Source organism: Papio anubis, chromosome 18 (assembly GCF_008728515.1).
Source record: "Papio anubis isolate 15944 chromosome 18, Panubis1.0, whole genome shotgun sequence".
NCBI classification, from domain to species: Eukaryota; Metazoa; Chordata; class Mammalia; order Primates; family Cercopithecidae; genus Papio; species Papio anubis.
This window is the reverse complement of record NC_044993.1, coordinates 68,858,330-68,886,071: the sequence shown is the minus strand read 5'-3', so window position 1 is coordinate 68,886,071 and position 27,742 is coordinate 68,858,330. Positions and strand designations below refer to the sequence as shown.

The window sequence follows — 27,742 nt, the reverse complement described above, 5'->3', positions numbered from 1 at the left end:
TTCTCTCACTCAGCGTGATGTTTTCAAGGCTCATCTGTGTTGCAGCACATATCAGTACTTTATTCTTTTTTATGGATGAATAACATTGCCTCCTAGGGAAGCCCCTCCTGCTCTGATGAGCTAAGAGGATGAGGGTTATGGAGATGACAAACCAAAAGTAGACAGCTAGGCCAGGTGTGCTGGCTTACGCCTGTCATCCCAGCACTTGGAGAGGCTGAGGCCGGCAGATCACTTGAGGTCAGGAGTTCAAGACCAGCCTGGCCAACATGGTGAAACCTGGTCTCTACTAAAAATACAAAAATTAGCTGGGCGTGTTGGCACGCAACTGTGATCCCAGCTACTTGGGAGGCTGAGGCAAGAGAATCACTTGAACCTGGGAGGCAGAGGTTGCAGTGAGCCGAGACTGCACCCCTGCACTCCAGCCTGGGCGACAGAGTGAGACTCCATCTCAAAACAAACAAACAAACAAACAAACAAACAAAAAAGGAGACACCTGGGAAACCTTGGGTGGGAGGCTGCGGGAGCTGTGGACAGACCGCACTCCATTTATCACACATCCGCTGATGAGCCTTTGGGTGGTTTCCACGATTTGATTCTTGTGGACAGTGCTGATATTTGTTTACAAGTTTTTGTTTGGAAACCTGTTTTTCATTCTCCTGGGTGTATACCTGGGAATGCTATTGCTGGGTCATGTGGTAATTCTATGGTGAACCTAATGAGGGACCACCAACTGTTTTCCACAGTGGCTGGGCCAGTTACATGCCCAATGGCCGAAGATGAGGGTTCCTCATGTACTGTCCCATGAAATTTTATTTTACTTATTTATTTTTTTGAGACAGGGTCTCGCTTTGTCACTTAGGCTGGAGTGCAGTGGTGTGATCATAGTTCACTGCAGCCTCGACCTCCCTGGGCTCAGGTGATCCTCTCAGCTCAGTCTCCCGAGTAGCTGGGACTACAGGCACACACCACCACCATTTTTTTTGGTATTCTTTGTAGAGATGGGGTTTCACTATGGTGCCCAGGCTGGTCTTGAACTCCCGGGCTCAAGTGATGCTTCTGCCTCAGCTTCCCAAAGTGCTGGGATTACAGGCGTGAGCCACTGCTTTCAGCGTTCATGAAATTTTAATACTGCAGATATACTGCAGGCTTGTGTATTGTATCGATATCGGTGCTTTATACATAAAAAGGGTAAGGATGTTTTGCTCCCCAAGAACCATTTCTGCCCCCTTGGGAGCACCACTGGGAACCCAGGTTCCAGGGGAAGCTTGTCATTGTCATTACTTCTGCTAATCCTTGACAACCCCTCAAGCGGGTGCCAACCATCCTGAACAAAATCTGAGGCTCCAAGGAAGATTTAGTGACTTATGCATATGTCCCAATACAGTAACAGCTTTACTTTAGTCGGGGAAATACACTGCTGTGTAGGGAATCTGGTGTATGTGCGTGTGTACTACAACTAATAAATCTTGGCCCCAGGGGCTCCTGGGGGTTCCCTGACCCCCTCTTAGGGAACCGCGTCCCTATCTCGCCTTCTCTCGGCCCACTTCGGAGGCTCGGTCTGCGGCTGCGCACAGCGCGCGGAAGCGCGGTCACGTGACTGTTGCGGGCCCGCCAAGATGGCGGCATCCTGGTTAGTCTTCCTGGCGCTGTGTCTGCTGTTGCCGCTGCTGCTGCTGGGAGGATGGAAGCGCTGGCGGCGGAGGCGGGCGGCCCGGCATGTAGTAGCCGTGGTGCTGGGCGACGTGGGCCGCAGCCCCCGTATGCAGTACCACGCGCTGTCTTTGGCCATGCACGGCTTCTCGGTGACCCTCCTGGGGTTCTGCAGTGAGTGGCCAAGGGTCTGGGAGGGAGGATGCTCTCTCATCCTTTGATCCTCGGTTCTAACCGCCCTGGGGAGTCGAGGCGGAAGTGCTCCTTTTGTCGCTGCCTTTGGGCAGCTCTCCGAGATTGGAGGAGCGGGTTCTGCCCAGCCTTTCCTGGGTGGATCACTAGGTATAGCCGGCGTTAATCTTGCCACGTGTCAGAACTGTGTTAAGTGAATCCATTGCGTGGTCTCACGTAATTCTCCTAGTAAGTGGAACCCAGGTGCGTGGGATTCCAGGGCTAGTGCTGGTAGCTACGTCTGTGTGCAGCTACCTTTGTCAAGCTATGTCTGAGTTGACAGGATATCTTATTCCTCATCCCTCAAAGCAGAGCTCTGCAGACAAATGTTTCGTTTGTTCTTCATGTCCATCTTTTACCCACAGTGTGCAGGGCAGCGGTGTCTGCTCCTTCATTATTCTCCACGTTGGTATCTTGAGAGGGTAGCTCAACCCCATGTCAGGGAGAAGTGGGAACAGCACTAGTTGCCTTTAATCCCTGTTTAGAGTCTGCTAGGGTGATGGGGTAGAGTGGGACTTCTAGGGATGGCTCTGTGGTGGGAAAATTCCACTATCCAGAGAATCTAGATTAGTTTAATTGAGCTCGTACTGTTTGCCAGGCATCGTGTGAAGTGAAGGTAGGTAAGATTCAGGCTCTCTCTCTGTGGGCTATCTAGAGGAAAAGAATTGGCCGCATTCTCTGTTCTGGCTAGTGAGGAACAGAGAGAGGTTTTGAAATATTTTACTTTCCAAAACACTCTTCGTGCGTGATTCAGCCTGAGTTGGGAGATTATCTGACTTTAGATTGCTGCTTCTGGTACATTAAAGGGATCATTCTCATTTTCAGACTCCAAACCCCATGATGAGCTCCTGCAGAACAACAGAATTCAGATTGTGGGGCTGACAGAACTTCAGAGTCTTGCAGGTAGGATGCGGTCAACTCCAGAATCCTCTGAATCCGTGGGCTGGGGGCAGGGGGTGTTTGTTTGAAAAGCCTTGCAGATTGCCAGACGCTCCTTTGGTAGTCACAGGTGTTTTCTGACTTGCAGTTGGGCCCCGAGTTTTCCAGTACGGAGTCAAAGTGGTATTTCAGGCTATGTACTTGCTGTGGAAGTTGATGTGGAGGGAGCCAGGTGACTATATCTTTCTCCAGGTGTGTATCAGCCTCTGCCTCCCTCTGTGAGAACCATGTTAATGGTTTATTTTCCAGCACAAATTAGTAATATATTGCATATTCATATGTGTGTGTGTGTATAAAAGTTTAAAGATGTGAGTGTTTAATCATGCACAAATTGGTAATAAATTGCATATTCTTATGTGTGTGTGTGTGTGTTGTGTGTATAGGCGTTTAAAGACATGAGTAGGAGCCTATGGTATGTGTCTGTTTATGGCACCTGTCCATGCTGTCTGTGTCATTACAGTCTTACATTGTACTGACTGTGTATCTAAGTGTTTTCCATGTATTAATTCATTTAGTCCTCACAGTAACCCTAAGAAGTATTACATTTAGGTAATATAAGAACCTGTTTCTTAAGGTTGTTCTCATTTAGATGAGAAAACCTAGACCGAGAAAGGCTCTGTAAGTAGGCCATCGCCATACAGCTAGGAAGTGGTGGCATCAGGGGATTTGAACGTAGGTAGTCAGTCTGGTTCTGTAGTATATATATACACACATATATGTATACACACACACATACACATACACACACACACACATATTTTTGAGACAGAGTTTCGCTCTTGTCGCCCAGGCTGGAGTGCAGTGGCGTGATCTTGGGTTACTGCAACTTCTGCCTCCTGGGTTCAAGCTATTCTCCTGCCTCAGCCTCCTGAGTAGCTGGGATTACAGGTGTCCACCACCACGCCCAGCTAATTTTTGTATTTTTAGTAGAGATGGAGTGTCGCCATGTTGGCCAGGCTGGTCTTGAACTCCTGACCTCAGGTGATCCGCCCGCCTTGGCCTCCCAAAGTGCTGGGATTACAGGCGTGAGCCACTGTGCCTGGCCTCTTGTTATACTTTTAACCTCTTCCCTTGATCACTTTTTTCTTTAAAAAATTTTTCTTTCTTTTCTAGCTGAAGAATACCTTTTTTTTTCTTTTTTCAAATCCATTTTTAACATATAGAAGCACCTTCCTCTTTTATTTATTTTTATTTTTATTTATTATTATTTTTTATTTTTATTGTATTTTTCCTGAGATGGAGTCTCTCTCTGTTACCCAGGCTGTAGTGCAGTGGCACGATTTTGGCTCACTGCACCCTCCTGTGTTCAAGTGATTCTCCTGCCTCAGCTTCCTGAGTAGCTGGGATTACAGGCACGTACCACCATGCCTGGCTAGTTTTTGTAATTTTTTTTTTTCAGTAGAGATGGGTTTTCGCTGTGTTGGCCAGGATGGTCTTGAACTCCTGACCTCAGGTGGTCCACCTGCCTCAGCCTCCTAGAGTGCTGGAATTACAGGTGTGAGCCACTGCGCCCCACACCTTCCTCTTTTAATAGGCAGCCTTGAATTCCAATATGTGATGTACCATACTACATGTATTTAGTCTCTTGTTAATGGATACTCAGATTCTTCCTGATTTTGTTTTTACTTTTACAAATAGTGCAGCTCCAAGCACAGTGAGCATATGCCTTTTGCATAAGTCCAGTTTCTTTCTTAGGATAAATTCCTAGTAATGGAATTGTGTAGTCAAAGTTGATGCATTTTAAAGATGTGTATGGTACTGGATAGCTTTAGAGTAAGGTTGGGCCAGTTTGGCCACTGCTGAGTGGAGGTGCCTCTTCTCCCCCATGCTTACCATCACCAGCTGTTGTTAGACTTTTTTAGAATTTGCATTCTGACAGGTGACAAATGCCATCTCTTTGTTCTGTTTTTTGCCTCCTTGATTATTGATGATCTTGGACTTTTCAGGTTGGTTCTGTTTGTTTGGTTTTGTTTGTTTGTTTGTTTGTTTTAGAGACAAAGTCTAGCTCTGTCGCCCAGGCTGGAGTGCCGTGGCACAATCATAGCTTAACTGTAGCCTCATCCTCCTGGGCTCAAGTGATCCTACCTCCTCAGCCTTCTGAGTAGTTGGGGCTACAGGCGTGTCCCACCACACCTGGCTAATTTTAAAATTTTTTGTAGAGATGAGGTCTCACTGTGTTTCCTAGGCTGGTCTTGAACTCCTGGGCTCATATGATCCTCATGCCCTGGCCTCCCAAAGAGTTGCGATTACAGGCATCAGCCACCGCACCTGGCCCATTGTGTTTCTTTTATGACTTTTTACACCTATTTTGGTGGTGGGAGGGTCTTCTGCTTATTATCAAGAGCGCTGTGAAGGTAATAGACTCATCACCATGTGTGTTGTGACTATTTTTACTTGGTTTATTGCCGAGCATGGTTTGGGTTTCCTCCTCTTCAAGTCTGTGTCTTTCCTAGAACCCCCCAGGTCTGCCTAGCATTGCTGTCTGCTGGTTCGTGGGCTGCCTTTGTGGAAGCAAGCTCGTCATTGACTGGCACAACTATGGCTACTCCATCATGGGTCTGGTGCATGGCCCCAGCCACCCCCTCGTTCTACTGGCCAAGTGGTGAGAGTCTGGGAAGAGGGTAAAATACCGTCCCCCAAACCACTCAAGGATGAGTGAGAAGAAGGGCCATTGTGGGCCTCCGGAAGCTGGTTCCTTGTGTGCTCTGCAGGAGGCGGGGTGAAGCTGGTGAATCAGGCCAAATGCTGGTTCCAAGTGATAGAAACAGGCCTCAGCAAAGGACCACATTTTTTGGCCCATGAAATGGAAGTGTCTGGGGAAAGGGTTGGTTTCAAGCTCAGCAGTGTCCCTGGAACCCAGCTCATGTCTGTCTCCACACTCCCTTCTGGTGGTGGTTCCCGGAGCTCTCCTAGCTCTCGTCCCCACCTAGGCTCAGTGGGGAGGGCAGCCCTCTCTGATCGGCTCATGTCGGTTACCTGCCTTCCTCTGATCTGCCTATTGAGGCCAGGGGGCAAGTGCTCCAATGGAAGAGCTGGGTCTCAGGAGCATCCATATCCCATGGACAGAGGGTGTGTGAGAGCAGATTCCCAAATTGAAACCCAGGGCTGCTGTTGGGAGCTGGAGAAGTGGGCCACAGTTGCTGTAGCTGATGAGACAGGGAGGGAAGAAGGGCCAGTGGTAGCGGTGGGACGTGGAGCTGGGAAGGTCGTCTGCTGTACCCTGAGCCTGACTATAACATGTCTGTTATACTCTGCACAGCCAGCCTTCATGTGCACATACAGCCTCTGTGCATGTCCAGCCTCTGTGTGTACTTCCAGCCTTGGGCCACTGGCTGGCTGTGACCTTTGCCCTGATGAGTTTGTTCACTGGCAGTGGTGACAGCAGCAGCAAACAGCTCAATTGAGCAAACTGAGCAAAATGCTTCATGGTGAGCACCTGCTGCATGCCAGTCCTCCGGCCAAGACCTTTTTGTATTTTACCTCGTTCAATCTCCATTCACCTCAGGAGGGTGTACCTTTTACAAGTTAGGAAACTGAGGCTGAGAACGATTACGCCTCTTGCCACACAGCTAAGTGTGAGGACCAAAATGTCATCCCAGGCAACCCCATTTCTGAGCTTTCTCCGCATCTTGAGAGAGGAACAGGCCATGATACCCTGGCGGCGATACCGCTCATGCCCTGTTCCGGCTCTCCCCTGCGATCAGGGCTCAGTCTCCATTAGGAGAGAACGTGTACAGCGTTCACTGAATGCCTTTGCCCCACGTTGAGAGCAAGCCGTAGCCTTACAGCCTTTGCAGTGGTAGCACAGGGTGGCTGAGATCCACTAGTGAGGCCTTTTACAGCAGGAGAGAGGATGTCCACTTTGGCAGTGATACACAGTGTCCTTTTATTGATTTTTTCAATTTGTATGTATTTATTTGAGGCAGAGTCTCGCTCTGCTGCCCAGGCTGGAGCGCATTTTCCTTTCGAAGTGATTGTATTTAAGCCAACAAATGACACAACATAAAGAAAGGTGTATACAGCATAAAGAAGGAGCACTGGCACCGGTGGGACTCAGGGAGTACAGACTCTCCCAGCTCTGCGGCCTTTTCTCTGTTGAGGGATGTCGAGTCACGTGGTGGTGGTAGCAGAGGCCTGTCTATGGCTCTGCTGACTGCTAATCCCTCTTTTCAGGTACGAGAGGTTCTTTGGGCGCCTGTCCCACCTGAACCTGTGCGTTACCAATGCCATGCGGGAAGACCTGGCAGAGAACTGGCGCATCAGGTACCAAGGCCTGGGACTACGGCGGCCTGGGAGAGGCACAGGGCCCCTGATTGGCTGCAGTGAGAGCTGCTTTGCCTGCTGTGGCCGTGCTGGCGAGGCAGTTTGAAATACTGAGGGCCTGGGAGGTGGTCCCTGGTTTGGGGAAGCCAGAGAAGGAAGGGGCAGAGTTTCTTTCCCAGCCAGCCAGGGGGTCCAGGCAGTTTTGGTCCTAGGACGTCTCTGTGCATTCCCAAGTAATTGCAAGGCTTCTTGTCATCGTCTGAGACTTGGATTCCCCAAGCATCCTTCTTTTCCTGGAGCCTCTGAGTCCTCTATTCCTGAGGCCTTTCTTCAGCCCTCCCAATAGCCCCGCCATGATTTCATTGCAGGGCTGTGACTGTCTACGACAAGCCGGCATCTTTCTTTAAAGAGACACCTCTGGATCTGCAGCACCGGCTCTTCATGAAGCTGGGCGGCACGCACTCTCCGTTCAGGGCCCGGTAGGTCTCCCATCCTCAGCTGCCTTCTCTCCTGCTTGCCACTGCCCTGGGCTCTCCCCTTCTCCCTGAAGACCTGGGAACCCACTCATCCACGGGTTGGCAAACTAAGGCCACAGGCCAGTCTCCTGCTTTTGGAAATCAAGTTTCACTGGGACACAGCACACTCATTCCCTTCTGAGTTGTCTGCAGCCGCCTTTGAACGACAACAGCAGAACAGAGAACCTGTGGCCCACAAAGCCTGAAGTATTTACTCTCTGGCCCTTTAAGAAATGTTTGTGGACCCCTGCGCTGTCTTACTCTCCTGCCAGTGGGTTCCCAGGCCTGTGGCAGGATCTGTGGACCTGTGTGTCCCCTGGGGTGTCTCATGGGGCTGAGAAGGGAATCTTTGTGCAGGTCCACACACCCTGAGGTGTGCCCTGGGTAAGCTGGGGTGGTGTGGGAGGGCACCCCAGCACCCTCATCTTGAGTCCAGGGGATGATAAGACAGTAAGTCCCATGAGGAAAGGAATGAGTCAGTCTTGTTTGCTGTTGTAACCTTAGCACCCAGCAACAATATTAGAGAAAGCAAGCCCGGGCCTCAGATGGCAGGGGTGGCCTGGTACTGCTGATGCGGCCGGGCACCCCAACCTTTCGGAGCCTGCAGGCCTCACCACAGCAGAGATGCCCGTCCTGGGTCCTGGGCCTGCTCTGTGGCCTCTCACAGGCTTTTTTCCTGCTCCTTCAGCTCAGAACCTGAGGACCCAGCCACGGAGCGGTCGGCCTTCACAGAGCGGTACGCTGGGAGCGGGCTGGTGACGCGTCTCCGCGAGCGGCCGGCCCTGCTGGTCAGCAGCACGAGCTGGACAGGTCTGCACGACCCCTGGGGCACTTGGGGTTGGTTTGACAGGCACCTGGCCAACCTGTGTTCTCCTCACCCCTGCCAGTCCTGCATGCCCCCACCCCACCACGGTCTCAGTGAGAAGGGGAGGGCATGTGAGCTGGAAGAGGGGTGTCTAGAAACAGGCCCCTGACATTCAGTTCTCTTCTTGTAGAGGACGAAGACTTCTCCATCCTGCTGGCAGCTTTAGAAAGTAGGTGTGTGGCTGCGGTGAGGAGCTCTGGGTTTGTTGGGGGCCCCTGAGCTGTGAGCTGCTTGCCTCGCCTGCAGCACGTTCCTGTCCTGGTCCCCTGGGTGGGGCAGCCTGGGGACAGCAGGGGTGGTGGAGGTGGGCTGCTATGAATCCCCACTGGGTCACTGAGTGACCAGGCTCTCAGGCTGAAATGCCCCCTCCAGGACAGTGTCTCACAGAGCCTGGTGGCCTCCCCGCCAGAGCAGTGCCCTTTCTCCGCCTGACCAGGTGACTCTGGCTATTGTTTATTTAAACATTTTTTTTCTGAATGGGCGTGGTGGCTCACACCTGTAATCCTAGAACTCTGGGAGGCCGAGGCAGGCAGATCACCTGAGGTCAGGAGTTCGAGACCAACCTGGCCAACATGGCGAAACCCTGTCTCTACCAAAAATACAAAAATTAGCCAGGTATGGTGGCGGGCGCCTGTCATCCCAGCTACTCGGGAGGCTGAGGCAGGAGAATCACTTGAACGCGGGAGGCAGAGGTTGCAGTGAGCTGAGATCGTGCCACCGCATTCCAACCTGGGTGACAGAGCGAGACTCTGTCAGAAAAAAACAGAAAAAAATTCTATCACAAATTCCATGTAGACTTGTTTCTTTTTTTAAACACAGAGTTTGAACAACTGATTCTTGATGGACACAACCTTCCTTCTCTCGTCTGTGTGATAACAGGTACCGCCTGGGACCCTGGGTGTCTGTTTGGCTGGTGGATGGCGGACGGGGAGGGGCACGCAGCCTTTATCCTCCGCTTCCCATGATCTTATCTCCTTAATCCTCACTGCAGCTCTCTGCCATAGGGTCTTATACTGCTTGGCATGGGGGAAACTGAGGTTCAGAGGGTTTCATAGCCGGGCAGGGAGCCCAGATTTGAATCTGCAGATAACAGGCTTTTACTTTCTCAGTAGTTTTCAAGCATCTCTTTGTTGTTGTTGTTACATCACTGGTGTCTTTTTTTTTTTTTTTTTTTTTGAGACAGAGTCGCTGTCACCCAGGCTGGAGTGCAATGGCGCAATCTCGGCTCACTGCAACCTCCGCCTCCCATGTTCCAGCAATTCTCTTGCCTCAGCCTCCCAAGTAGCTGGGATTATAGGCACCCTCCACCACACCCAGCTAATTTTTGTATTTTTAGTAGAGATGGGGTTTCACCATGTTGGCCAGGCTGGCCTCGAACTCCTGACGTCAGGTGATCTACCCACCTTGGCCTCCCAAAGTGCTGGAATTACAGGCACGAACCACTGTGCCTGGCCACGTCATTGGTGCCTTAACCAAGCCTCTTTTAATTTTTCAAACAGAAGAGCCCCTGTCCCACAGTGACTGCTTCTGAGCACTTTTGAGGTGATTCAGTGAAGAAGGAGAAAAGCAGAAGCGGTGTGGGAAGAGGCAGGGTCTGGGCCAGCTACTGGTCCTGCTCTCCTCCCTCCTCTGGCCTCTAGGCTGCCAGGAGTAGCTTGGAACCCACACCATGTGCTCTGGGGGCTGTGGCAGGGCAGGGGGAGCCTTCGTGTCCCCTGTGCACACCCCAGACAAAAGGCTGGGTCCATCTAGTGGGCGGTCAGGTGCCAGGCCAGTGCTTGCCCCGCTGTGTTTGCAGCCCGAGGCAGCTGGCTGCAGGTGCAGGGCTGTGCCTCAGGGATCAGGGTGCACACCCCTGCAGGGCTTGGGGCTCCTGGGTTGCTTCTGGAAGGACCCGGATGGGGCCTGGCTGGAGCTGCCGAGGGGTGGGGCTTCTGGGAAAGGGATCCCTCCTAGGGGGGAGTCTTGGGCTTGGGGCCATGTGACAGGGACAGAGACGGGTCCGTGGCAGTGTCTGCTCTTCTCTGTGAAGGCAAAGGGCCTCTGAGGGAGTATTACAGCCGCCTCATCCAGCAGAAGTGTTTCCAGCGCGTCCAGGTCTGCACACCCTGGCTGGAGGCCGAGGACTACCCCCTGCTTCTAGGTGAGAGGCCGGCAGGAGGCTCAGGAGGAGGCGGGGCCTTCAGTGGGGGAAACAGGTGGGTGGAATGGAATTTTCCTGAAAAGGTGGCTCTGGAGGCCACTTGGGGACAGGGCCTGGCCTGCTGCTGAGACCTCTGGCTGAACTCCCTGGAGGAGGCTACTTCCTGGTGTACCAGCCCCTCCCTGCCAGGTGACCCCAGAGGCTGTTTACTAAGGGGTTTGAGGAGGCCACGTCCTTTCAGCCTGCCACGCCCTCCATTCAGTCCTCTTCCTTCCCGCAGGAGGGCCGGGCCTCGGGTTCGGGCCACTGTTGCCCAGGTGTGGGAGGGCAGTGGCTTTGGGAGGTACAGGGACAATGTGTCAAACAGCGTCGCCTCTCCCAGTGAGATGGTTCTCCCCTGCCCCTGTCTCTTTCCCGTTGATTTCTCCAAGTGGGGAGTCGGCTTGGTCCTGATGTGTCTCTAGAGCCGCATCTTCCAGCCTTGAGTGAGCAGAGCATTTGGAGGCTGAGGGCCTTTTCCTGGCAGGACTCTCTAGCTAGTCTTTTTTTTAGACAGTTTCGCTCTGTCGCTTATGCTGGAGTGCACGATCTCAGTTCATGCAACCTCTGCTCCTGGGTTCAAGCGATTCTCCCACCTCAGCCTCCTGAGTAGATTACAGGATTACAGGAACCCGCCACAACACCTGGCTTATTTTTGTATTTTTAGTCGAGACAGGGTTTCACCATGTTGGCCACACTGGTCTTGAACTCCTGACCTCAAGTGATCCTCCTGCCTTGGCCTCCCCAAGTGCTGGGATTCCAGGCGTGACCCATCACGCCTGGCCCTGGCTAGTCTTTAGAAATGTTAAGCTATTTGGCTTTATTTTCATGGTGACAGCTGGTTTGTGGTGGGTGTGCTGTGGTTTATTATTATTATTATTATTTTGAGACGGAGTTTCGCTGTTGTAGCCCAGGCTGGAGTGCAATGGTGAGATCTTGGGTCATCTCTACCTCCGCCTTCCTCGGTTCAAGCGATTCTCCTGCCTCAGCCTCCCGAGTAGCTGGGATTACAGGCACCTGCCACGATGCTCGGCTGATTTTGTATTTTTTTTAGCAGAGATGGGGTTTCACCATGTTGGCCAGGCTGGTCTTGAACTCCTGACCTCAGGTGATCCGCCCGCCTTGGCCTCCCAAAATGCGGGGATTACAGGTGGGAGGTGAACCTGGGAGGTGGAGTTTGCAGTGAGCCAAGATTGTGCCACTGCCCTCCAGCCTGGGTGACAGAGTGAGACTGTCTCAAAACAAAACAAAACAACAACAACAAAACCAAATTATGGTTACGTAGAAAAAGTGTCAACTTATATTTTCAGATGTCCCAGCCAGGCCGTGTGGCTGCTTGGCCAGCTTAAGCCACTTGTGTTTGGGGCTGTCGGGGGCCTTTTCCGATTTTCACTCCCCTTGTGGGGTGTTGCCTTACTGTGCTGGGAGGATCTGTGTTCCCAGGGCAGAGGCCAGCGCTCTCACCGCACCCCTCTTGCCTAGCAGGGTCGGCAGACCTGGGTGTCTGTCTGCACACGTCCTCCAGTGGCCTGGACCTGCCCATGAAGGTGGTGGACATGTTCGGGTGCTGTTTGCCTGTGTGTGCCGTGAACTTCAAGTGGTAGGAGCAGAACCCGAATCTTTCTGGGGATAGCTTCGCAGATCCACCGCTGAGGGGGACGCAGTGCAGAGCGAGCTGCCCACAGTGAGGCCCTGCCCCTCGGTCAGTGCAGCACACACTGGAGGCCACTAGGAGGAGCCCTGCGGTTACTGTGGCTGGGCTTGAGCCTCACTGAAGTCGTTGCTTCCATTTAGAGCTCGTGTTACATTTAGGTTGATGCAAAAGTAATCACGGTTTTTGCCACTAAAAATGGCAATTACTTTAGCACCAACCTAATATGAAAAAAAAGCATCTTAAATACTAGAACTCCACTTGGGGCTTTTGCTCCTAGAGTAGAATTGGTGGGAATTGCCTGCAGGCTTACATGGTTTTGTTTGTTTCTCTCCCGCCATGTCCCTTTTGGCCAAGCTCACATGGTGGGTTTGAATCAGCTAAATGAGTGTCATGCTCTGGCCTCACTCCACCCAGCACAGACGGGTGTTTGGAAGGGCGGTGTTAGAAGAGATTCTAGAAGTAGTAGCCCCGGCGCAAGCTGAGTCCTTGGCCCCTGCTCAGGAGCCTGCCCCTGGATGGGATTCAGGGATATGCGCCCCTCGTGTGAGGCTGAGCTCAGGGAAATGTGGGGATCATACCTGGTGCCCTAGAAAGGTCATCTTTTATGTGCTGAGCCAGTCCCCAGGGGGTTGCCTTTCCTTGTTCCATGGCCATGGAGTTAAGAAAAGCATGCAAAAATAATTCTTCAGTCCGTGAAGAGCATCCAGCACAGAAGGTACAAACCCTCCTTAAGGCTCCCTCCTTAAATCGGTTTGGCCATTTTGATGTGCAACCCTCCCAGGCTTTTATACCCTTCAGATGCCAGATCTCAGAACTAGCTCCCGGAAACCACACCCCCAGCCTGGCCTGAGTGTGGTGGGGGGGTGGGAGCCCAGGCGGGCACCCCAGGGTCTGGTGTCTTCTGCAGGCAGCTCTGAGGCTCCCTTGGTTCTCCCTGCAGTTTACATGAGCTGGTGAAGCATGAAGAAAACGGCCTAGTCTTTGAGGACTCAGAGGAACTGGCAGCTCAGCTGCAGGTAGCCACGTCTGCCACATGCCAGGGTGGGGAGGGTTGTGGAGACTGGCACCGAGCCACGCTCCCTGATTCCTGCTTCCCACAGCCAGGGTGGGACCATGTGGGGTCTGGCGGAAAAGCTAGGGAGGGAGCAGAGGTCACAGAGGCCAGCTGGGGAAAGTTAGGACACACCCCCACCTGTCCTCTGGAGTTATGGAGCTGACACTCCACAAATGATGCTGGAGCCGGTGGGCCGGGCTGCAGTTCAGGAAGTGATCAGGATCAGGTAGGCGGGCAAAGGGAGCTTCTGGGACCCGCCTTGAAAGATGAGTGGAATTCTGCAGAGGTTACTTGTTTCTTGTTGCAAAAAGTAACACATCATTCTTGCCAACAGAATGATTGGCAGGATTTTCAGTAAAGGTCCAGGTCGGAAGTCATTTAGACTGGGTCCCCCAGTCTCTGTCAGAACCATGGGACTCTGCTGTGGTGTGAAAGTAGCCACAGATCATCTGTAGATGAAGGGGTGTGGCTTTGTTCCAATAAAACTTTATTTACAGACAGGCTGTGGGCTGGATTTGGCCTGCAGGCTGTAGTTTGTGATCCTTGATTCAGACAGTTTAGCAAGGCTGAAAAGAACACTGACACCCCCTTGTTACGCACAGATGCGTGGGACTGTGTTGGCCAGAGGCTGAGAGGAGGGTGCTCCAGGGGAAGGCACAGCATGTAGAGGCCGGGAGGTGCTCCAGGGCACCAATGTGGGAAAGTGGGATGTCAAAGTGGAGGCGGAGCGCTGCTGGGGCGTGAAGGGTCTGGAGTCCAAGTGAGGGAGTTAGGGGCTGGGGAGGGGGTGTTGCTGGCTCAGGGACCTGGGATGGGGTGGGGACAGGCAATGAAGTAAGCTCTGCTCTTTATTTTTTCGCAGATGCTTTTCTCAAACTTTCCTGATCCTGCGGGCAAGCTAAACCAGTTCCGGGAGAACCTGCGCGAGTCGGAGCAGCTCCGATGGGATGAGAGCTGGGTGCAGACTGTGCTGCCTTTGGTTATGGACACATGACTCCTGGGCCAGAGGCTAAAACCCCAGGACCCCGGCTGCCCTCCCTACAGCTTCTTGGGAGTCTCAGGGCAAACCCTTTCAAGCAGCGCCTCCCAGTGGCCAGTAGCTGAAATGACGGCAGTGGTGCCGCCTAGTGAATGAATTGGTTGGGACCCCGGAAGCTGTGGTTGGCCCTGATTTCTTTGGAGGCTCGGAAACATTTCCTCTCTTCTGTTCTTCACGCCCCATGCCCCTGCTAGCGTATTACTGTTCTGTGACTTCCCCATGACCTCTGCAGGACTCCTCCTCCTGTGTTTGGTCTCCAGGTGTCGCCTTTCTGCCGTGTTCCTAACGTCTTGATTCCTGTCTTGAAAAAAAGCAGCGGCTGCACCGTAAGCCCAGGGATGTGGCAGCTGCAGCGGGCTTGGCTTTGCGAGGAACCGAGTGTGTCCATGTTGGGGGACATCATACTTGATACACACGTTTTTATTTGCGCAAAGAAAATGCTATTTCTGGAGCCAGAATTTTCATGTCTGATTTATGGTGATTTTCTTAAGAACTAGAACTGCTGGCAGAAAGGGGGCACCCCCACGCTTAGACAGCCGATGTCTTATTAGAGGGCAGTTTGTGGTTCCTGGTTTGGAATTTAACATTCTTCAAACATTCCAGTCCACTGAAAGTTTTATCCGCTTTCCCATGTAAAAATTCTTCCCACGATACTGACTTGATTCTCACAGTCACGTTGGAAGGCGTGTGTGAGGCCTACAGTGTCAGGTTCAGAATTGCCATTTCCAAGTGCTCTTCGTAGGGAAACAGCTTCTGGTCATGACGAGGTTCGGCCTCCCATCTGATCCCAGCCCGGCCTAGAAACAGAGCACATGTGTTTCAGGATGGCGGTGTTTGGGGACAGGACATTAGCTTATTGTGTGGGGCTGCTAGAACAGGCCTGGTGAGGCGGGGGGGTGTCCAAGTCAGGTTACTTGGTTCACAGGCCCACCCAGGTACCTAGAATTGGCCTCCAGGATGGGACCAGAAATCTGGTTTTGCATAGAAGTGGCTAGCAGCAGGCACCGTGCCGCTCTCCACACTCTGCCCGTGTCTACCCCAGTGCTTGGCACAGCGGGACAGAAGCAGAGATCCGAATCTACATCTACCTGGCTGCTCAGTCAATCCACTCTTCACAAAGCTTAGAAAGCGGCCGGGCACAGTGGCTCACGCCTGTAATCCCAACACTTTGGGAGGCCGAGGCAGGCGGATCACCTGAGGTCAGGAGTTCGAGACCAGCCTGGCCAACATGGTGAAACCTCATCTCTACAAAAATACAAAAATCAGCCAGGTACGATGGCAGGTGCCTGTAATCCCAGCTACTCAGGAGGCTGAGTCCGCCTCAAAAAAATAAAAGAGGCTGAGGCAGGAGCATCACTTGTGGCCATGTGTTCAGGACCCCATCTCTACAAAATAAAAAAACTACTGGCATGGTGGCACGCACCTGTCATCGCAGCTGCTTGGGAGGTGGGAGGATTGCTAGAGCCCAGGAGTCGAGGCTGTGGTGAGCAATGACCGTGCCACTGCACTCCAGCCTGGGTGACAGAACAAGATCGTATCTCAAAAAAAAACGAAAATCACTCTGGCTACTGGCTCTTCAGGCATCTGTGCTTATCAGAACACCAGCCCCTTCTAAGCATTGTGTGTGTGTGGTTTTGTTTTTTGGGTTTTTTTTAATTTTTTTGTTTTCTTGAGATGGAGGCTCGCTCTGTCACTCAGGCTGGAGTGCAGGGGTGCAATCTCAGCTCACTGCAACCTCTGCCTCCCAGGTTCAAGTGATTTTCCTGCCTCAGCCTCCTGAGTAGCTGGGATTATAGGCGTGCACCACCACGCCTGGCTAATTTTTGTGATTTTAGTACAGATGGGGTTTCACTGTGTAGGGCAGGCTGGTCTTGAACTCTTGACCTCAGGTGATCCACCCACCTCAGCCTCCCAAAGCCTCAGCCTCTTACAGTGTTGGGATTACAGGCGTGAGATGCTGTGACCCAGGATGATTTTCATTTACAGTTTTTTGTTACGAGTGGAAAATGCGTATTTATAAAAATGAAGTAGTACAGACATGAACGTGTAGAAGTCTCTATCATCCTTCTGTTAACGTGTATATCAGGGATGTCCAATCTTTTGGCCTCCCTGGGCCACACTGGAAGACGAAGAATTGCCTTGGGCCACACATAAAATACACTAACGCTAGCAATAGCTGATGAACTAAAAGAAAAATCACAAAAAACCCTCATACTGTTTTAAGAAAGTTTACAGATTTGTGTTGGGCTGCAGATTGGACAAGCCTGCCATATATATATTCTAGGTTTTCCTCTATAGGTCTACTAATGTGAAAGTGATTATTGTGACAAATTTTTTTTTGACATGAAGTCTTGCTATGTTGCTCAAGGTGGCCAGAAACTCCTGGGCTTAAGCCATCCTCCTGCCTCAGCCTCCTGAGTAGTTGGGAATATAGGTACTCACAACCATGTGTGGGTGATTATTATTATTTCTTAAACAAAAATGGGGCTGGGCGCAGTGGCTCATGCCTGTAATCCTAACACTTTGGGAGGCTGAGGTGGCAGATCACTTGAGGTCAAGAGTTCAAGACCAGCCTGGCCAACATGGCAAAACCTCGATTCTACAAAAAAATACAAAAATTAGCTGGGCGTGGTGGCACGCGCCTGTAGTCCCAGCTACTCAGGAGGCTGAGATGGGAGGATAGCTTGTACCTGGGAGGTGGGAGGTTCCAGTGGGCCGAGATCGCACCACTGCACTCCAGCCTGGGCAATACAAAGCCAGACTCTGTCTCCAAAAAACAAAAAAAAAGGTGGGTGGGGCTTACACTATATGTGCTGTTTGGCACTGCTCTTTTCACCTAAACCATACTGCAGGTATTTTTTTCACATAAGTATCTGAAGAAAGACTTCCTTTTTTTTTTTTTTTCGCTTTTTTGAGACAGGGCGTTGCTCTGTTGCCCAGGCTGGAGTGCAGTGGTGAGATCACAGCTCACTGCAGCCTCCACCCCCCAGGCTCAAGCCACCCTCCTACCTCAGCCTCCCGAGTAGCTGGGACCACAGGCGTGATTTTCCATATATAGTTTTGGTATGTTTTGTGGGGATGGGGTCCCACTATGTTGCCCAGGTTGGTCTTGAACGCCTGGGCTCAGGGAGTCCTCCCGCCTTAGCCTCCTGAAGTGCTGGGAGGACAGGCCTGAGCCCCGTGTCTGGCCAGCCTGCTGTGCAAGGTCGTGCGGGACTCTCGTGGAACCCAGTGTGCCTTCGTGTGCTGGCTTGTTTGTTGACTCTAGTTAACAGGCTGCCCATGTGGACAGGCATTGGGTCGTCTGTCTCTGTGTGCAGGCAGAGGCTGCTGCGGGTGCATCTGTGCGCACGGTTGCCAGGAGGGGCTCTGCTTGGGGAGCTGGGGCGAAGGCTGGTGGCATTGGGGGGCATGGGTGTAGTGTGGAGGCGCGGGAGCCAGGCGGCCGGGCTGCAGTCTGCGGGAGCTCGGGAGTCGCCTGGCCTCCGTGTGCCCTAGTGTCTTTGTTAGAGAGATGGGACAATGACAGCACACCCTCACAGGTGCTGGGGGCTGACAAATGTCAGTTCTGAGGACAGTGGCTGGCCCACTGTGGGGCCAGTCCCCTTCTCTATAGTCACCCTGCTCGTCCGCCACTGACTGGGTGCTCAGGACAGTGGCGTGGTGGATCTGCCTGTACAGCCTGTGCTCCAGCGTCCTGCAGGCCACAGCTGTGTCCAGCCCTGACCCCGACTGCCTCTCCCACCACCTCCATTTTATAGATGAGGAAACCGAGGCCCAAGGGCTTAGGGAACTCAGCTCCGAAGCACATAGTAGGGCTGCTGGGCTCAGACCCCTCCCTCCCTGTGCTGAGCTGCCCTCCTTCTGCCCCAAGCCCCTCCATGCCCTGAGCCCACCCTGCTCGCCAGCCTCTGCCCAAGTCCCCCGCATGGCGTGGGGGTGTGGGGCATCCTAGCTTTTCCCCGGTGCCAAGTTCTTTCACTTCCACTGGAGTCTTGCAGGGACAGCTTGGGGACCCTGCAGGCCCAGGAGGGCGTGGGGGCTCACCTAGTTCGGTGGTGAACAGCTGGCATGTCTCCGGGTTGCGGACGGTGAAGGCCACGTAGACCTCAGGAGCCCGCTGGTGCTCCCGGCAGGCAGCCAGCCTCCGCAGGACCCCGACCAGCGACACGATGGCTTCTGGACAATACAGCACATCTACAGTGAAAGCTTCAGGTTACTGAAAGGGACCAGCGGAACGTTCCAGGTCATGCTGACCTCAGCCGCGGGGCGAGGCCAGAGAGACAGCGGTCATATGAGACTATTAGATGCCATCTGACCATTTGTGCCATTAGATGGAAACGCAGTTACCCGGGTGAAAAAGGAGAACCCTTAGTAGAGAAAGCTGCAAAAGACCAAAGCAAAAGAAAAAGTCTCCAGACTCACTGGTGTTCCTTAAAAAACAGCTCTGGTTCTCAGCCTATCTAGAGGGCTCTGAATGACGCAAAGCCTGACCCTGGTGTGAACGTCGTGTTTCAGGCGTCTGCCGATTTGTGTGCTGGCTTGCAGGGGAGGGCCTGTGTCCCTGGCCACTGCCGGGCCTGTGGTTTCAGGGCTGGGACCCAGGGTCACAGGCAGAACTCTGTTCGACCAGAGGGGACTGAGTGTGCCGGCGGGGGGCGAGGGGTTTTCGGTGGCCCAGCCAAACACCACCTTCTCTCACGAGCCCTGTCCTTGTCCCAGAAGTGGTGGTTTTCCTCCTGTGGTCTCTGAAGGACACGGGGCATGGCTCTGGGACACAGCCATGTGGTGACGACTGTAACGGGAGTATGCCTGTCCCCAACAAGAGGGCTGTGGCTTCAAGGTCACCTTAAGAGGCACCCCTGTCCTTGGATGTCACCCTGGAGGCCCAGAGTAACTCTTCTGGAAGCCCCATCCTGTCCATGCCCGACAGCGTCCCTTGTTCCCTTTTCCCAGAGCCAAGAGCTGGATGGAGCTGCAAGGACACCGCCTGTGCAGGGTGCCCGGGGCTGGGCATTACCTGCCGCGATGACAACATCTGGCTGGAAGGCAGAGAGCTGACAGACCGTCGTGACGTCCCAGTCCAGCTGGGCCACTGTCACCCTGGGGCTGTCTAAGTTGGCAGTGATGTCTGCCTCCAACGAGAGGCCATTGAGAAGGACATTCCCTCGGAGCTGCTCGAGGACCCGGCTGTGACAATCGCTGAAGATGTATGCCCGGGGGCGGCACATCTTGCAGATGGCCAGGCCTGTGAGGCCGGCGCCACTGCCAAGCTCTAGGACAGTCCTGGCAGAAGGAAAGCGGACCGTGTCTGCGACTGCACCAGGGTAAGCCTGCCTCGGTGCCCCGCCCTGTACCCCGAGGTCACCTGTCAGTGAAGGCTGCTGGGTTCTCGATGGCCCATTCTGCAAGGTAGAGGGCAGCATCCCATGTGACCAGGCCCGTGGTGCCGTGGGAGATGATGGCTGTGCTCTCGGAGAGCGTGACCGAGCCTTCCGAGGGCTGCGCCGAGAGAGGGCGAGAGAATCAATCTAGCGATCAGAAGACAAGTGGCTTAGAAGACAAGTAGCCATCCACCCCATGACTGAATAAACCATGACAGGAGCAATCACCACTCAGCAATGAGAAGCAGCTAACTGTTGACATGCCAACAGCTTGCACAGGCCTCAAGGGTATCACGCGGCGTGAAAGACGCTCATCTCAGGCCACACAGGATTCCATTCATCGAACATTCCTGAGACGATGGAATTCTGGTGATGGAGCACAGGTCAGTGGTGGCCAGGGAGGGGCCAGGTATGGCTATGAAGGCTGCCTTGTGATGATTCGGTGTGCTATGTTTTTCCTTTGTGGTTTTCTGTATCTATGTTTTATCTTCTTTTTTTTTTTGACATGGATTCTCAATCTGTCACCTAGGCTGGAGTCAGTGGCACGATCTTGGCTCACTGCAAACTCCGCCTCCCGGGTTCAAGCGATTCTCCTGCCTCAGCCTCCCAAGTAGCTGGGATTACAGGCGCCTGCTACCATGCCCTGCTAATCTTTGTATTTTTAGTAGAGACGGAGTTTCACCATGTTGACCAGGGTGGTCTCAAACTCCTGACCTCAGGTGATCCGCCCGCCTCAGCCTCCCAAAGTGCTGGGATTACAGGCATGAGCCACCGCGCCGGCCTAATTTTTGTATTTTTAGTAGAGACAGGGTTTCACCATATGGGGCAGGCTGGTCTCGAACTCCTGACCGCAGGTGATCCACCCGCCTTGGCCTCCCAAAGTGCTGGGACTACAGACATGAGCCACCGTGCCCAGCCCTGTCAAGTATTCTTTGAGGACTGGGCATTAGGTCTTTGTGAAGCAGGTAGTGTGTGTTACCTACAGGACAAATGCCCAACAACCCCATGAGACATGCTGTTGTTGAAGTGCCTGATTTACAGACAGGGAAACTGAGGCTAAAGGAGGTTAACAGACCTCATGTCTAAGACTGCAGAATGGGTGAGTCAGGATTTGAACCCACACCCGTGTTTTCACTTTGTGCAGGAAGGGTATCTGGGCTGTGAGGGGGAGGAGGGTGCCCTTCTCATACCAGCAAATAGCTCCGGTGGCCATGGGGGGACTCCTCGGCCATCAGGGTCTCCGCCAGCGCCTCGTACAGCTCGTCCAAAGGCTCCGTGTGGACAGCCTCGTGCTGGGGGCAGACAGAGAGCTTGTTTGCTTTCTTTCTAATATGTAAAAATGGCCAGATGATTTTCACCAAGTTTGGAGGGGAGATTTGGGACAGAATGGTGTAATACTGGCCAGGTGGCATATAAAATATTCACTTTGCTGGGTGTGGTGGTGTGTGCCGATAGCCCCAGCTACTCTAGACACTGACATGGGAGGACTGCTTGAGCCCAGGAGTTTGAGGACAGCTTGAGGAACAGAGACCTTGTCTCTAAAAAAATAATTCACTAGGTAGGGAAACCTGGATGGGAGGGCCTTCAACAAGAGGTGCTGAGAGGGTAGGGTTAGGGTAGTCTAGGGCAGGAGACAAGGATTCCGTGAGAGCTGTTGCGTGACCATGACAGAGGTCTGTGTTTGGATGAAACACAGAGAGGAGGAAAACCAAAGGTGCTGTTAAGTGCGCCCAGGCAGAGCTGGGAGGGCGGCCCATGCTGCAGGCCGTGGCTGTCAGCAGGTGGCTTCTCCACGGCTGGCCCCGGCCTACGATTCACAGGGCAGCAGCAGGGTACACTGGGTGACTGCTGCCCTCTCCTGGTGGCACAGGGCAGACCTGCTGGTGACCACAGATGTACCCTTTGGGAAGGACTAGGGAGAAAGCGGGTATTGGAGAAGCAGGGGATTGTTTATTTGCTACAAGTGTGGCCCTTTTACTCAGCAGGTCTGCTACTGCCTACTGAGGAACGGCCTCTCTGACATCCTCCCTCATGTCAAACCATGTTCGGGCCCATCTTTAAAATCCATCCTAGGCCAGGCGCAGTGGCTCATGCCTGTAATCCCAGTACTTTGGGAGGCCAAGGCAGGTGGATCACCTGAGGTCAGGAGTTCGAGACCAGCCTGGCCAACATGGTGAAGCTCTGTCTCTACTAAAAATACAAAAATTAGCCAGGCGTGGTGGCGTGTGCCCATAGTCCCAGCTTCTTGGGAGGCTAGGCACGAGAATTGCTTGAACCCAGGAGGCAGAGGTTTCAGTGAGCCAAGATTGTGCCTTGGTACTCCAGCCTTGGCAACACAGTGAGGCTCTGTGTCAAAAAAATAAATAAATAAATAAATAAAAAATAAAATCCATCCTGAATCAGTCAGGAAAGAGCTGATTCCAGCAGGATCACTGCGGAGAATTCACCAGGGGAACTAGTTCCAAAGGTATGTTAAGAGCTAAACCTTCCAACAGGGGCCCGTGGCGCAACCCAGAGACGGACAAGAACAGCAAACTCCAAACCCTTCGGCAGGCAGGACAGAGGGTGTGGGCGGGCAGGACAGAGGGTGTGGGCGAGGGTCCCAGGGCCGCGGGCTGGGCCAGCCTGGTAGGAATGAGAATCCATATGCTAGGAGCTGGGGCCCCGGAGAAGCAGCTGCTGCGGAGACCCCAGGAGGCAGCGTGAGGGAGAGACGCTGGCCTCCCCTTATTCCCACCCTGCACTGTCTCCCATGGGTCACACCCAGCTGCAGCCAGTTGCCTGGGAGGCACCTGCCATGCTGGGGTCTGCAAAGGAGGCCCAGGGCCCGGGAAGGACGGGGGCTCCAGCACGCAGGTGGCTATGCTGTCCGGCTACTGGGTGGACACTGCCGATAACTGACCTTTTTGATGAGTTCTGAGAGAAAGCACCGGGCATACTTGACTGACGGCGGGTGCTTCACACACACAGGGTGCTTCACAGTCTACGGCAAAGGACAGAACGTTGGTTGCTGGGGAGACCCCGTCTGAAGTCTCCTATGAGCTTCAAGCCAACACAGCAGAGGGCAAACTCCGGGCTACCCAATCCCTCAGCAAAGATGTAGATGGACACAGCGTTCTGGCCCCACGCATCTGAAGTTTGTCTTAAGATATAAGCCGTTTCCTAAAAATGCTTCCGCTGCAGCGGCACAGGCTATGGCCTGTTTCTTCTTTTTTTTTTGAGACGGAGTCTCCCGCTGTCGCCCAGGCTGGAGTGCAGTGGCCGGATCTCAGCTCACTGCAAGCTCCGCCTCCGGGGTTCACGCCATTCTCCTGACTCAGCCTCCCGAGTAGCTGGGACTACAGGTGCCCACCACCACGCCCGGCTAGTTTTTTGTATTTTTAGTAGAGACGGGGTTTCACCGTGTTAGCCAGGATTGTCTCGATCTCCTGACCTCGTGATCCGCCCGTCTCGGCCTCCCAAAGTGCTGGGATTACAGGTGTGAGCCACCGTGCCCGGCCGCTATGGCCTGTTTCTAACGCCCATTCTGAGCAGGAACACAGGGCATGTGGGCCTAACCACCTCCCTCCCAGGGGAGCCAGTGTGAACCAGGGTTTGCAGGAAGGACAGTCGCCAACTGTCTGGGTGTATGAAAGAGAGGCGGGAAGGCCCACTGGGCACCTGCTCTCTTGGAGCGTGTGTCCCTGGGGACAGGATGGACGGGGAGGGGACTCTCAGGGTGACATTCCAGCTAAAGCCGAGAGAAGCCAAGCGCAGGACGAGCAAGTTCCAGGCAGCGGGAACAGCCGGTGCAAGCTCCGAGGTGGCCATGGCCTGGCGCTTGGAAAGGAGGGCAGAGGGACTGGTGCAGCAGGAGTGGGGACGGTAGGAAAACAGGAGCCTGGAGGGAGGGAGGAGATGGTCCACAGTGCCTGCTGGCTGGGAGGGACGCAGATTCTGCCCAAGGGCAGCAAAGTACCCCACGCAACACACAGGCCCTTCAGGCTGGTGCTGGTTTTTCTTTTTTTTTTTTTTTGGACACAGAGTCTTGCTTTGTTGCCCAGGCTGGAGTGCAGTGGCACGATCTTGGCTCACTGCAGCCTCTGCCTCCCAGGTTCAAGCTATCCTCCTGCCTCAGCCTCCCGAGTAGCTGGGACTATAGGTGTGCACCACCACGCCCAGCTAATTTTTGTATTTTTAGTAGAGATAGGGTTTTGCCATGTTGGCCAGGCTGGTCTCGAACTCCTGACCTTAGGTGATCTGTCCACCTCAGCCTCCCAAAGTGCTGGGATTACAGGTGTGAGCCACTGTGCCCAGCCTTTTGCTGGGTTTTAAAGCAGCTCTCCCTACATTTCATGTTTCACCACCTACGACGGTGAGGCTCAGGGTGAAACTCAGAGCAGGGTACGAGATAACTTCAGGTATCTCCATGCTCGAAGCCCTGACCTACTGTATTGCTCCGAAAGTCTTCCCTGCTGTGGCTGTATCTTTTCCATGTGGATGATCTTGGTTCACTTCTAGCACAGGAATTCCTAACCAGGGCTCCCAGGATGGGCTGGGTGGGTGGGGGTGGAGGATGTCTGCCTCCCCTGAGTTTGTATGGAAAATGTATTCTTTTGATGCGCGTCTTTCTGGGAGGGAGTCTATTGCTTTGTCTTTTCAGAAGGGCTCATGGCCCTTCGAAGGTGAAGACCCAGGATGCAAGGTGATCTGCACTTGGCCCACAAGGCCAGGGTCAGGCTGTGGCTGGGCCGGGTGGTGATCCTGCCTCTCACCTGCATGCAGATGTACTTGAGTCCAAACCCCACCCTGGGTAAAGCACGGGCCCACTTATGTGTAGAAGAGACAGGAGTGGGCAGGACAGGTCTCATGTATGCAAAAAAGAAAGTCTCTGAGCATCTCCCAAATGCTAGAAGCTGTTTTGCACCTGTCATCTCTCTTTTTGCTGTGGATGGGGATGGTTTAAAAAACATTCCCTAGATTCCCCCCTCTCATGCAGATTTTTGTATATTCTGATGTCTCTAAGTCTTAGATAGAAAACGAAAGAGCTGGAGCTGTCGGAGGTGCTGAAACCCACCTGCAGTGCTGACTCAGTGGGTTTGTTCTTTGAACAGAGGTGTTTTTAAAGGGTACAAGCACACCTGTGGTTCTTCCAGCAGGTCTTCCGGAGAGATTCAGGAGGCAGGGTCATGAGTCCGAGGGACTCTGGGATTCTTACCTTCTGCAAAATATTCCGCAGCAGCTCAGAATCTGATGAGTCTCTTAACTTTGCTTCTAAGCTCTGTGTGGAGGGGAGAGAGAAATCTCAAGGGCGCATTCACGGGAAATTAAACACGCAATAGAATGTGCTGGCAAAGCGTTGTGTGATCTCTCCCTGGGGACGTGGAGCCAGTTGGAAGTGGAAGCCACAGCGGCTGAAAGCCTGACCTTCGGATGTTGCAGGGTGCACCTGGATGAGTCACAGGAAGAAGGCTAGAAGACTGTCTCTTGGCCGCATTAGTCCTGGCTACTTAGCTGCCACCCGGGTCATGGGCCACCTCCCTGGTTGCACGGGTCAGCCAGGAATTACCAGGGTAGCCATGGTACCAGGGTTTGATGGGCTTGCCATCTGAGTTAAAGTGGAAATGCACAATGTGCCTATATCAGCCTGGATTACATTGTCCTCTTACAGCGGCCTCAAGCCCAGCAATGAGCTTTGGCTCCCGAGTTACGCAGTTCATGTGTGTCTTGGCTCATACGTGACACAGGGCAAGGCACTTCATTGCTTCAGAGCTCCTTCCATGCCGTAAACGGCCCTACAAGACCTGGTCCTAATCCCTCTCTCTGGCCTGTTCTCCCTCACCCCTGGCCCACCCTGCTCACTCCACTCCAGCTACACTGGCTGCTTTGCTGTTGTTCCTCAACCACCGCTGGCTTGTTCCACCACAAGGCCTTTGCATATCCCGTTCCCCAAGCCGTTCCCATGCCTGACTGCTTCACCACTCAGGCCCCAGTTCAAATGTCACCTCTTTGAGGAAGGCTTCCCTGATGCCCTGACTTTGGTGACTCTTCTCCCCAGTTGCTCCATTCACCATTTCCCTGCTTTATTGGCTTTAAAGCCACTTCTGGTCTTTTCTTGTTTATTCATTTATTTGTTTATTCTCTGGCTCTCCCATGCAAGCAGAGCCTCATCTGTCATGGGTACTGCTGATCCATGGTGCCTGGCTCACGGAAGGCATTTATTAAACATTTGGAGACTGAATAAAAACACTACTTAACACCAACATGCATTTCCCATGAGCTAGGCACTGATCCACAGGCTTTTGTACTCAACCCTGAGAGGTAGGTGTCATTATATCCCCCATTTTATTAATAAGAAAACAATAGCACACAGAGATGCAGTCACTTGCCCAAGGTCACACACGGCCAGGGACTGGGCCGGGATTGGAAGCAGGCAGGCTGCCTCCTGGGTCTGAACTCTCAACTACTGCACCCGAATCAAACAATCCCTCTGGTCAAATGTGAGTGATAACAATAGTACCCACCTCGTGGGTGTTCAGGGTGAGCCCATCAGCATTCAGCGTGGGCATGTGAACAAATTATAGTCAACACTGAATGGAGACCTATGATGCTTTTATGAAGGTTTCTATTTTGGGTTAAAAATGCACAAATTTCTCCAGACCAGAAATGATCTCTGAGTGCTAAATATTTTATGTCAATGGAATAACACAAATGATTAAGCACCACCCCATAAAATGGGGCAGACCCAGGGAGGAATAGATATCCAAACTGCCTCATCCCAGTGAGCTCACCGCACATGAATTACAAATGGGGCCGGGTGCATTAAGCCCCTCTGCTGGCAGAAGGGAGGCTGCTGCTTGCCATGAGCCTGTGCTGTGGATGGCAGGTCCCCAGGGTGACGAGAGGCCACCCCCTCCCTTCTCTGTCTCTTCCATCACAGGCGTGAGAGCCTCAGCGCATGAGCCGATTCTGTGCAGTGCTCGATGTACAGATGAGAACACTGAGCCACGAGGGACAGCCTGTGATCTGGTCACCGCGCTCGGGAGAACGTGGTTACCCGCGGTCCTGAGGGCGCTGACTTTTTAGAATGGGCGAGGGCAGCTGTGTCCCAGTGACCAGAACGATTACTGCCTTTAAAAAGTCGTGAAAACGATCGTGAACTGTACCCCACACCGAGCGCGCGTCGGCCCCCAGCCGACCGTGGAGCCGCCCCCAGCCTCCGCCGCAGGAGGGGTGCGAGCGACTCTGGCCAGGCCCCGGGGACGGGGACCGGGACGCGCGGCCCTGAGTGTCGGGAGCCCAGGCACTCACGTGGCGGGAGCGCCGGGGGCTTCAGCACGGAGACCCGTCCCGTCTGCCCCTGGACTCCCCCGCGCCCCGCGGGCCTCTCCGCGCTCCCCGCCGCCCACCTGCCAGGGGAAGGAGCGCAGCGCGCGCGCCGCCAGGAAGCGGCGCTCGAAACTCTGCAGCAAGAGTTCGGTCCCCGTATCCTCCTCCGGCGCCATGACGTGGGCGGGGCCGCGGCGTTGCTGGGAGACCGGGCGGAAGCCGGGCCTGGACTGAAGAAGGGGCAGGCCCGAGGCAGTGAGTCGCGGCAGAGAGGGGGAGGGGCCCGGGGTAGGGCCAGGTGGAGCGACGTGGGGGCGGACCCGGGGGCGGACCCTGAGGCGGGGCCCGGGGTGGGGCCAGGATGAGTGCCAAGAGGGCGAGGCCTGGGGTAGGGCCAGGATAAGCGTCGTTGGGGCAGGTCCTGGGGCGGGACCAGGATAGGGCGATCCTGGAAGCGGGGCTTCGGGAACGCCCAGGTTGGTGGCGTCCTGGAGGCGGGGCCTTGCGTGGGGGCAGGATAAGAGTCCTGGAGGCGGGCATTAGGGCGGGGCTAAACGATGATTCGGTTCAGCAGGTGGGACTCGGAGCAGAGCCCAGTAGACAGGTCTTAGGGCGGGGCTAAGGCCAGACCAAGAGAAGAGCTCCGGAGGCGGGGCCG

At 53.7% G+C, this 27,742-nt stretch overlaps 2 protein-coding genes across 13 annotated transcripts; one reads left to right on the top strand and one right to left on the bottom strand.

Moving 5' to 3' along the window:
• The first annotated feature begins 1,580 nt into the window (after nucleotides 1–1,580).
• ALG1 (ALG1 chitobiosyldiphosphodolichol beta-mannosyltransferase) lies at nucleotides 1,581–15,039 on the top strand. 7 transcript variants are annotated; one of them, XR_641237.3, is made up of 13 exons: nucleotides 1,581–1,824; nucleotides 2,707–2,784; nucleotides 2,909–3,012; nucleotides 5,274–5,422; nucleotides 6,994–7,083; nucleotides 7,452–7,562; nucleotides 8,287–8,408; nucleotides 8,594–8,632; nucleotides 9,283–9,342; nucleotides 10,496–10,606; nucleotides 12,131–12,347; nucleotides 13,240–13,315; nucleotides 14,216–15,039. XR_641237.3 is itself a non-coding variant. In XM_003916499.5 (13 exons), the coding sequence occupies exons 1-13, from the start codon at nucleotides 1,617–1,619 to the stop codon at nucleotides 14,345–14,347; spliced, it is 1,395 nt and encodes a 464-aa protein (XP_003916548.1). In that variant the 5' UTR covers nucleotides 1,581–1,616; the 3' UTR covers nucleotides 14,348–15,039. The 7 variants fall into 7 exon arrangements, 4 of the variants coding, with proteins under 4 accessions (XP_003916548.1, XP_021787422.1, XP_021787421.1 ...); XR_641235.3 differs by having other exon boundaries at nucleotides 10,496–10,661; XR_641236.3 differs by having other exon boundaries at nucleotides 10,496–10,661; nucleotides 12,131–12,245; nucleotides 14,216–14,843.
• On the bottom strand, nucleotides 13,818–27,336 carry EEF2KMT (eukaryotic elongation factor 2 lysine methyltransferase). Of its 6 annotated transcripts, none has more exons than XM_003916501.4 (8): nucleotides 27,165–27,316; nucleotides 24,974–25,036; nucleotides 22,679–22,759; nucleotides 20,967–21,068; nucleotides 19,761–19,894; nucleotides 19,413–19,678; nucleotides 18,440–18,589; nucleotides 13,818–15,189 (listed from the first exon to the last, which is right to left on the bottom strand). In XM_003916501.4, the coding sequence occupies exons 1-8, from the start codon at nucleotides 27,258–27,260 to the stop codon at nucleotides 15,089–15,091; spliced, it is 993 nt and encodes a 330-aa protein (XP_003916550.3). In that variant the 5' UTR covers nucleotides 27,261–27,316; the 3' UTR covers nucleotides 13,818–15,088. The 6 variants fall into 6 exon arrangements, with proteins under 6 accessions (XP_003916550.3, XP_009194203.2, XP_003916551.3 ...); XM_009195939.4 differs by lacking the exon at nucleotides 27,165–27,316 and adding an exon at nucleotides 26,547–27,048; XM_003916502.4 differs by lacking the exon at nucleotides 20,967–21,068 and having other exon boundaries at nucleotides 27,165–27,336.
• Nucleotides 27,337–27,742: the final 406 nt, after the last annotated feature.